Genomic DNA, 10,533 nt, shown 5'->3' with positions numbered 1-10,533 from the left:
GGGGAGGGGAGGGCAGGGCAGGGCAGGGACAAAAAAAGAAGTAGGAGGAGGGTCTAGGCAGAGACATTTGCCCCTGCCCAATTCTAAAAAGTTACTCAATGTCCATCGACCCCCAGTACCTAACCAAGCAGCTGGACACGCTGCGGCACGTGAACGAGCAGCACGCCAAAGTCTATGAGCAGCTGGACCTGACAGCCCGGGACCTGGAGCTGACCAACCACAGGCTGGTGCTGGAGAGTAAGGCCGCCCAGCAGAAGATCCATGGGTGAGGGCCTGGCTGAGGGCTGGGGGGCAGGCGAGGGAGAGCCCCAAGGCTGAGTGTACACAGGGGCCCATGGACTGATGGGTGTGACTTGTGCACGTCTCCCTAGGAACCGGGGATGGGAGTGAGCTCGTCCTTGTTGATTTTGTGTGGTTTAACATTCAGGCTGCAACCTTGCTTTAAGCACCAACTATGCACCAGGCTCTTTTTTAGACACTGGGGATGCAACGATGGGGAAACAAAGACATTGTCCTGCCCTATAAGATCTCACAGCCTGGAAGAGAAGGCAGGCATGTAAATATTTTATGGCAGTGCAGGACAATAAGTGATAGAGGAGTGACAAGGAACTGAGGTGGCACAGAGGAGAAGTGATCAGCTCGCCTGAGAGGTACAAAAGAAGGGCAGGTCCTTGGGCATGCATAGAATTCCCCATCCTACCTCAGGACAAGACAGCGGCTCAAGGGTACCTGTCTGCCTCCTACCCAACGTCCCTCCATCTTCAGGGAGCCAGGGCTGCCGTGAGACAAACTGGCCCCATCCCCTTAAAGTCCCTGTGTGTCCACCGCCCCACCCTCAGGCTGACGGAGACCATTGACCGCCTCCAGGCTCAGGTGGAGGAGCTGCAGGCCCAGGTGGAGCAACTGAGAGGCCTGGAACAGCTGCGAGTGCTTCGGGAGAAGCGGGAACGCAGGCGTACCATCCACACCTTCCCCTGCCTCAAGGAGCTGTGCACCAGCCCCCGGTAGGTGAGAGCGCTGCTTGGTGTCTCTGGGATTGCCAGCCATGGGAGGAAGGAGAGGCAGCAGGCAGCAGGGTGCGGTTGGTGCACCATCCAGGCCATCAGAGAGACTGGTCCTGTTGCTAATGACAGTCATAGCAGCTGGCGTTTACTGAGCCCTGGCTGTGTGCTGCCACTATGCTGATATAATTCTTACTGCAACACTGTTGGGGGTGTTTTATTATGCCGACTCTCCAGATGATAAAATTGAAGCTCAGCGGTTGTGTGTCTTATCCGAGGTCACCTGTTTAGTAAGAGGCTCAGCCAGCATGCTAACCCAGGAGGGGTAACCCACTGTGCTTTTCAGTTCCCATTGAATCTAAGACCAGACAACCACTTAATAATGGAAAAATACACGTTTCATACGTAGTGGGTGTTTCAATAAGGGTCCTGGCAGGAAACAGTCTCTCACACAGAGTAATGGAGAAGTTAAATGAAGAAGAGGTGTGGGCAGGGGGTAGGGAAGCCACAGGGACACTATAGTGCCCCAGGGTTGCAGCAGAGAGGAGCTGCCACCAGCCCTAGGCCTCAAAGAGCAAGGGGGAAGGGAGGTTACCGGCACCTAGAAGCTATGGAGAAGGCTGCCTGGTCACCATTAACCATGGAGAGTCCAAGGAAGGCATACCCCACGGCCTCTGCTCCCCGCTCGGACCTCTAGCCAGTGCCTCCCATGGGCCAAGCTCAGGAGAGAACCAGGCAACCTCGCAGAGGCGGTCCGTGGTGGTCAGCCTCCGGGGGCAGAGAGCACGGGGAGAAGGGTGGAGGAGGGTGGAGAGCCAACGGAGAGGGGCAAAAAATTTCAGCCCAGAGAACAAGAAAGATGTAAGCGCCCTGGCTGGGCTGCTCGGCCTTGGCCGTGCCCCTGACCACTGCCCTCTCCTCTGCCCCCACCCCGCTGCGGCTTCCACTCCCCGCCAGGTGCAAGGATGCTTTCCGCCTACACAGTTCCTTCCTGGAGCTGGGCCCGCGGCCCCTGGAGCAGGAGAACGAGCGGCTGCAGACCCTGGTGGGGGCGCTGCGCTCCCAGGTGAGCCAGGAGCGGCAGCGCAAGGAGCGGGCGGAGCGCGAGTACACCGCGGTGCTGCAGGAGTACTCGGAGCTGGAGCGCCAGCTGTGCGAGATGGAGGCCTGTCGCCTGCGTGTGCAGGAGCTGGAGGCCGAGCTGCTGGAGCTGCAGCAGATGAAGCAGGCCAAGACCTACCTACTGGGCCCGGACGACCACCTGGCCGAGGCCCTGCTCGCACCCCTCACGCAGGCCCCTGAGGCCGACGATCCTCAGCCCGGCCGCGGCGACGACTCGGGCGCCCAGGACGGCGTCTCCTCACCGGCAGCCTCTCCAGGCCACGTGGTGCGCAAGAGCTGCAGCGACACTGCGCTCAACGCCATCGTGGCCAAAGACCCAGCCAGCCGGCACGCGGGCAACCTTACACTGCACGCCAACAGCGTGCGCAAGCGGGGCATGTCCATACTGCGGGAGGTGGACGAGCAATACCATGCGCTGCTGGAGAAGTACGAGGAGCTGCTGAGCAAGTGCCGGCAGCACGGGGCCGGAGTGCGGCACGCCGGGGTGCAGACCTCGCGCCCCATCTCCCGGGACAGCTCGTGGAGGGACCTGCGCGGCGGTGAGGAGAGCCAGGGTGAGGCCAAGACAGGGGAGAAGAGCCTGAGCCAGCACGTGGAGGCCGTGGACAAGCGGCTGGAGCAGAGCCAGCCCGAGTACAAGGCGCTCTTCAAAGAGATCTTCTCCAGGATCCAGAAGACCAAGGCTGACATCAACGCCACCAAAGTCAAGACGCACAGCAGCAAGTGACCCTTGCCCGGCCTGCAGCCTCTCCCAGGGTGGAGGCGGTGGGGTCCCTCAGGCCTGGGAGGTGCAGCTTCCAGAGAGCGAGCGCCCTTTAGCGGCCTGCCACCACAAGCACGCGGCCTCCTGATCCGGAAGCACGCAGCATGTTCCCTGCTGAGCGGAGGCAGCCCACCTGTCCTGCCTCCCAGGGGCCCTTGGCCACCTCGCGCCAGCCCAAAGGCGCAGCTCTGAGTTCAAAGCCAAATGTCCCCATTACCCCAGGGATCCCCCAGCCCCCCCTGTTCCCGGCTTCCTGACCCTGCACCTTACCCTCAGACTGGTGACCAGGCTTCTGAAAGCCATTCTGAATCAGTTGGCTTTTTTTTGGTTGTTTGTTTTTTCTAAGAGATTTGCAATGCAAGGTCTCCTTGACCCCTTGCCACAACTGGAAACACTTGAAAGGGGACCCCAGGACCAGCTGTTTCAGGGGTTTCCTGGACCACCCACTGCTTCTCCCCAGCCCTGATACGCTGACATTCCCTTAGCACCAGCTTTCCCGCCCCCAAGGTCCTGACCAGGTCAGAGATGTCCCCTGCCATGCAGAGCAGGAAGCCTCCGCTGGGCCTGGAGCGTCCCTGCTTCAGCCCTGCCAAGGACAGGTTTCTCCCTGGATACTCTTGGCCCATGGCAGATCTGTAGCCAGTCAGAGGAGGAGGAGAAGGAGCACTCAGCAGAGTGGTGCAGTTTCGCTCAGAGCCGGCCTCCTCGGCTTCCAACCCCGGAAATGCCTGCTGGGCCTTAAGCTTTACAGGGGCCGGGGCAGTGGGGAGCCCCCATCCCTTCACACCGCCACCAACTAACCAAGCTTGGCCTCTGACTCCCCTCTCTGTGCTTGCCCCCATCTCAGGGACCATGATGTCTCAGTCACTCCACGCTCCCCACAGGCCAACCCTGGCACAGGTCATGTCTGCAGCCCTCAGAATGTTCTGGACATGCACCACCAGCCAGTGGTCCCAATGTCCACCCCTGCCTCCCCTTCACTGGGGACTGGGGTTTTCACCCCATGCTGCATCGTGTTGAATTAGGATGGGGCTGAGGAACATGCTCCCTCCCTCCCTCCCATAAAATGCCTGCTCTTAACCTCCCACCTTTGTGGGGGGCTTCTGAGGACCCAGCTGGGTCAGGGGTTTTGCTTCAAGATGTCAGAAAGTCAAGGTTCAGCTAAGAGACACCCAGGTCCCCAGCTTGCCCTGAGCAGCCCTTCAGGGCATCTGGTTCCTTCTGCCGCCCTTCCTGAGACCCTAGAAACCAGAGGAGCCATACAGTCCGTGGAAGGCAGGGGCCCTGGCCTCTGCACCGGGAGCCCAGTGGGAACCTTCATGCCTTATTTATTTATAATGAGTTTTTCTTACCAAGCATCCCTGACCTCCTGGAGACACCACCTACTTTCCGGGCGGCACTGTGATGGGAGCTGGTGGCGACTGAGTCCTTCTGTACATGCAACTGAGAAACTTTTGTCCTTTGAGGCTAGGCAGCTCCCTGCCCTCCGTGTGTCTCTGTTATCTGGGGGAGAGGAGTGTGGAAGGGTGGGGGGAAGAGCTCCAGCCTGTTTGCTCCCCAGCTCTGTAGTGGCAGACCAGCGTCACCTTTGAAGTATACGTGAGAGAAATATATTTACAAATGCTTTATTCTCTTCTTTAATAAAAAATGCACCAGTATTCTAAAAGCAGAAATGGCCCATCTCTGTGCATCTCACACACCTGCCTCGCATCACATCCAGCCATGGGAGAGGGTAGCATCCTGGGTCCCACTTCCCTGAGACTGAACAGCCCCAAATAGCAGGTTCTGGCAGAAGTTTCTATATTTATTGAGGGCCAGCTAGGGATACATGGTGAACAAGCCAGCAGGGCCCCTCTTCCCTTGGAGTTTATATTCTGGTGTGGGGAGATCCATCCAAAATAAACAAACAAAAGATATAGCATGATGGAAAAACCAGGGCAAGAGGATAGTGCTACCTCAGCTAGAGCACGTGGGCTCAATAGGGTGAACCAAGTTAAAACAAAAAAATCGGCCTGGTGCGGTGGCTCATGCCTATAATCCCAGCCCTTTGGGAGGCCAAAGTGGATCGCTAGAGCCCAGAAGTTTGAGACCAGCCTGGGCAACATAGCAAGACCCCCTCTCTACAAAACATTTTTTGAAAATTAGCAGAGCACGGTGGTGTGCATTTGTAGTCCCAGCTACTCAGGAGGCTGAGGTGGGAGGATCACGAGCCTGGGAGGTCAAAGCTGAAGTGAACTATGATCATACCACTGCACTCCAGCCTGGGCAACAGAGTGAGACCCTGTCTCAAAAAAAAAATCATATCTAGATATATAAATACAGCACATGAAGAGATATACAGTGTTACTAAAATTCCTGGGGGAGCAATTGGGAGAAAATGTCTAAATAGGCTCTTTGAGGTAGGAAGGGGGAGCAATCATGAGAAATGCTAAGCGAGGGTGGTCGGGGCACCTCTGGAGAGGTGATGATGAAGCTGAAACCAGAAGGCTGGGGAGGAACCAACGGGAAGATCAGTGGAGGCCCAGGAAGCAGCTGGGGCAGTGGAGGGTGGCCGGGACAGAGGGTGGAGGCCAGGTTCCCAAGAGCCCAGAAGGTTCAAGGGAGCTCGGGCTTCCTGAGTGCAATGAGACGCCACAGCAGGAAGTCCAGGGCCAGACTGATGCCCTGAAGGACCATGAGGGATGGGGAAGCTGACCTGCCCTTGGTGAGCCACCCATTGATGACACAGGACAGTCACAGGAATGACAAGAGGGCCATCTCCTGGTGTTTTTCAAGCTGATAAACCCCACATCTCTCTTCCATATACATGAAAAACTTCACCACTCCCATTCTTCCTCAGATATCTGTCTCCTCCCCATGTTATATGGAGGACGATACATAGAGGGGTGCATCTTCTGGAGGGGTCCCCATCACCAAGATCACACCAGCCTCCCTCTTGTTCTGGAAGTGCCGTCAATCTGTTGGGTTTTCTGTTTTCCTCAATGCAAAATGATAGGCCGGGCGAGGTGGCTCACGCCTGTAATCCTAGCACTTTGCGGGGCTGAGGCGGGCAGATCATGTGACATCAAGAGTTCGAGACCAGCCTGGCCAACATGGTAAAACCCCGTCTCTACTAAAAATACAAAAATCCTAGCTACTTAGGAGGTTGAGGTGGGAGGATCACTTGAACCGGGAAGAGGAGGTTGCAGTGAGCTGAGATCGCACCACTGCCCTCCAACCTGGGTGACAGAGCAAGACTCCATCAAAAAAAAAAGCAAAATGATAGTGCTTTTTCAAACTTCCCATGCTCCACCCAGCCCTCTCCAGATTTAGTAATGTCCATCCTGAACTTAAGAATTGTTGTCCGCTTCCTTCCTTCCTTCCCTTTCCTTTCCTTCCCTTTCCTTCCTTCCCTTTTCTTCCTCTCTTTTCTTCCCTCTGTTGCCCAGGCTGAAGTGTACTCGGCTCGCTGCAGACTCCCTGCCTCCGGCTCTCGTGATTCCCCTGCCTCGGCCTGCGGGCTGCCTGGGATTGCGGCCGCGCGCCACCACCCCTGCCTGGTTTTTTGTCCTTTGGCTGGAGGCGGGGTTTCGCCATGTCGGCCAGGCTGGTCTCCAGCTCCTGACCTGGACGAGTGGTCTGCCCGCCTCGGCCTCCCGAGGTGCTGGGACTGCGGGCGGAATCTCGCTCACTCGGTGCTCGGTGTTGCCCGGGCTGGAGTGCGGTGGTGTGGTCTTGGTTTGCTGCAGCCTCCGCCTCCCAGCCGCCTGCCTTGACCTCCCAGGGTGCTAGGATTGCAGCCTCTGCCTGGCCGCCGCCCCGTCTGGGAGGTGGGGAGCGTCTCTGCCTGGCCACCCATCGTCTGGGATGTGAGGAGCGCCTCTGCCCGGCCACCCTATCTGGGAGGTGAGGAGCGCCTCTGCTCGGCCGCCCCGTCTGGGATGTGGGGAGCGCCTCTGCCCGGCCACCCCGTCTAGGAAGTGAGGAGCGCCTCTGCCCGGCCGCCACCCCGTCTAGGAAGTGAGGAGCGCCTCTGCCTGGCCGCCCCATCTGGGAAGTGAGGAGCGCCTCTGCCCGGTCGCCCCGTCTGGGAAGAAGTGAGGGGCGTCTCTGCCCGGCCGCCCCGTCTGGGAAGAAGTGAGGAGCATCTCTGCCCGGCTGCCCATCGTCTGGGATGTGAGGAGCGCCTCTGCCCAGCCACCCTGTCTAGGAGGTCTACCACGGAGGCCAGACGCAATGTGGGGGCTGGACGTGGTGGCTCACACCTGTAGTCCCAGCACTCTGGGAGGCCGAGGCGGGTTGATCACTTGAGGCTGGGAGTTCGAGACCAGCCTGGCCAACATGGTGAAACCTATGAAAAATACAACAGACAAACCAACCAACCCAGTGACAACAAAACAGGTCTACCCTGGAGTCATACTCTAATTTTTTCTATTTTCCTTCCTTTCTGTTCCTTTATCCCACTTTCTTTTTCTTCCTCTTCCTTCTTCTTCTTTGTCAAATAGAGGATTGAGTTATTATCATTGATCCATACAAAGTCCCTCTCTCATTTATTTTCTTTAATTCCCACCCCTCATTTCTATTCCCCGTCTTCCCATGTGCAACCTTCCTAATATGTTTGATATGCATCTTTTTGTTTGTATGTATTTTTAGAAAATGTTTATTGTTTTGTGTGCAAAAAAATTAATTTAAAAAAATTACCATAAAAAAAAAAAGAATTGTTGTCTGAGAAAAAATTAGCCGGGCACAGCGGTGGGCGCTTTTAGTCCCAGCTACTCGGGAGGCTGAGGCAGGAGAATGGTGTGAACCTGGGAGGCGGAGCTTGCAGTGAGCCTAGATCGCGCCACTGCACTCCAGCCTGGGCGACAGAGCGAGACTCCATTTCAAAAAAAAAAAGAAAAAAAAAAAAAGAATTGCTGTCCAAGCTCAGATATCGGAAGCCTAGAAACAGGACTGTGGATCCTGATCGAAGGGGGCACCTCTAGGGTATCTTCCTTTGCCTCACGCTGCCAGCGCCACCCACCCCTTCTTGCACCAGTAGCCTGGGTGGACCTTTCCAGTGGGTGACTTCCAAAATCAGAGAGGAAAATGCTCCTGAATCTTTGAGGGGTTTCTTGTTAGCTTCACTCTCCCGTCTCCAGACAAAAAAGGCAGTTCTGTGGACTCCAATTCCACCAGCCCACAGGACCTGAGTCTGTGGAAAAGCTTCCAAAGTCTTCCCAGGGAGGTAGACTCAGGGGCCAGCTAGAGCTGGGGGGAAATGCAAGCTTCCCCCCAAAACTCCTTCCCCCAATGTCCTGATGGGAAATAACTTCTCTTGAACTCAGGGGGGAGGAAAGTGTGGTGTGGGGCTGGGCACGGTGGCTCATGCCTATAATCCCAGCACTTTGGGAGGCGGAGGCAGGAGGATCACTTGAGCCCAGGAGTCGGAGACCAGCCTGGCCAACATGGCGAAACCCCATCTCTACTAAAAACACAAAAATTAGCCAGGCACGATGGTGCGCACCTGTAATCCCAGCTACTCCGGAGGCTGAGGTACAGGAGTTGCTTGAACTCAGGAGGCTGAGGTTACAGTGAGCCTAGACCACACCACTGCACTCCAGCCTGGCGACAGAGTGAGACTCAGTCTCAAAAAAAAAAAAAAAAGTGTGGTGTGGCAAGCCCAGGGCTGGGCCCCAAACTGCTGTGCTTAGTACATCAGCTGAACAGCATGGGGGTTTCACAAGGGCAGCGTGCAAGTGGCTGTTGGGTTTTCCCATCCTGTTGTCACCTGTCGTCACCAGGATGGGGAGCAGGTGGTGGTGACCACATGGAGCAGTCACACCTGAGAGACGAAGAAAGCCGTGGCATGAATCCAGCCACCCTTCTCTCCCTCAGCCTTTTTGTTTTTTTTTTTAAGACAGGGTCTTGCTCTGTTGCCCAGGTTGGAGTGCAGAGGCACAACTGTAGCTTACTCGGCCTCCAGCTACGGGGCTGCAGGGATCCTCTCCCTTCAGCCTCTCCAGTAGCTGGAACTATGCAGGCTAATTTTTTTTTTTTTTTTAATTTTTTGTAGAGACCAGGTCTTGCTATATTGTCCAGGCTGGTCTTGAACTCCTGGGCTCAAATGATCCTCCCATATTGGCCTCCCAAAGTGCTGGGATTACAGGAGTAAGCCACCATGCCTGGCCTCCCTCAGCTTTCTAAGCTGCCCTCTGGATGCATTTCTTTCCCTTCTTCCCTTCTGATCACCACTTTGTCCTTGCTCTGTGGACAGATACTCCCTGCTGCCTCCCCAGGGGCTCCTCCCCGCCCCCCGGCCCCCACCCCGTTCTCTCTTCCCCTGAACTAGCACCCTTCTCCTCTCCCAGGGCCAAACCCACCGCCCCACTTGGGGAGGGGAGCTAGCCAAACAGACCTGCCTCTGCCCTCCCTGGGATCCTGAGCTGAGAGCTGGGGGGTGGCCTCGGTTTTAGGGGACCAGGCAGATAAGGGGTAGCAATGAAGGAAGTACCTTCCAGGGAGAGGGGGGCAGCTCTGTGCTGCCCATCCCCTCAGGGAAGAAGGAAAGAGGGTTGGAATACAGCTGGTCAGGCTGGATTTCCAACTCCAGGGCTACAGAGGAAAAAAGATAACAGAAATCAGGTGTCTGAAAGAAAAGTTTCCCTTGGCCGGGCGCGGTGGCTCACGCTTGTAATCCCAGCACTTTGGGAGGCCGAGGCGGGCGGATCACGAGGTCAGGAGATCGAGACCACGGTGAAACCCCGTCTCTACTAAAAATACAAAAAATTAGCCGGGCGTGGTGGCGGGCGCCTGTAGTCCCAGCTACTCGGAGAGGCTGAGCCAGGAGAATGGCGTGAACCCGCGAGGCGGAGCTTGCAGTGAGCCGAGATTGCGCCACTGCACTCCAGCCTGGGTGACAGAGCGAGACTCCGTCTCAAAAAAAAAAAAAAGAAAAAGAAAAGAAAAGTTTCCCTTAAGGAACCTACATGCACATAGCATCCCTTAGTAGCAGCTAATTTTTGTTGCCTGCTGACTTCATGCCAAGCACTGTTAAGTGTTTTATATGTGTTTACTATCCTCAGGAACTTTATGAGATGACTATAAAATCTCCATTTTACTGATGAGGATACAAAAACTTAGAGGTCAGGTTAGTAATTCAAGGTCACATAGAAATATTCAAACTTGGCTGGGCATAGTGGCTCATGTTTATTATCCCAGCACTTTGGGAGGCCAAGGTAAGTGGATTGCTTGAGCCCAGGAGTTCAAGACCAGCCTGGGCTGGTAGAGACAAGAAACCTTGTCTCTACAAAAAATACACAAATTAGCCAGCACATGCCAGTAATCCCAGCTACTTGGGAAGCTGAGGTGGGAGGATAGCTTGAGCCGGGGAGGCCGAGGTTGCAGTGAGCCATGATCATACCAGCACTCCAGCCTGAGTGACAGAGCGAGACCTTGTCTCAAAAAATAATAATAATACAATTTAAAAATAAAGTCATAGTCACAGTTACCAGCGGTTAGGACATTGACACATTTTCTATTTTTTTAATAAAAAAAATTTTAACTTAGTCCTGACCAATCCACCATGCCTCATTGCACATTCCCTATCTACAAATAATGATGAGTTTTGTTTTGTTTTGTTTTGTTTTGTTGACGGAGTCCTGCTCTGTCACCCAGGCTGGAGTGCAG

The 10,533-nt window shown here is 55.4% G+C and overlaps 1 protein-coding gene across 1 annotated transcript in view; it reads left to right on the top strand.

Annotated features, from left to right (window-relative positions):
• CDR2L (cerebellar degeneration related protein 2 like) overlaps positions 1–4,559 on the top strand; it is an 18,372-nt gene extending 13,813 nt beyond the window's left edge. The window contains exons 3-5 of the mRNA XM_032177139.2: positions 117–265; positions 840–1,004; positions 1,959–4,559. Of these exons, the coding sequence (XP_032033030.1) occupies positions 117–265; positions 840–1,004; positions 1,959–2,850 (1,206 nt within the window). The 3' untranslated portion in view covers positions 2,851–4,559. The remainder of the gene's footprint in view (positions 1–116; positions 266–839; positions 1,005–1,958) is intronic.
• Positions 4,560–10,533: the final 5,974 nt, after the last annotated feature.

Source organism: Hylobates moloch, unplaced genomic scaffold, assembly GCF_009828535.3.
Source record: "Hylobates moloch isolate HMO894 unplaced genomic scaffold, HMol_V3 SCAFFOLD_15, whole genome shotgun sequence".
NCBI classification, from domain to species: Eukaryota; Metazoa; Chordata; class Mammalia; order Primates; family Hylobatidae; genus Hylobates; species Hylobates moloch.
Note: the sequence above shows the minus strand (reverse complement) of the source record. Positions and strands in the feature narration are given on the sequence as shown.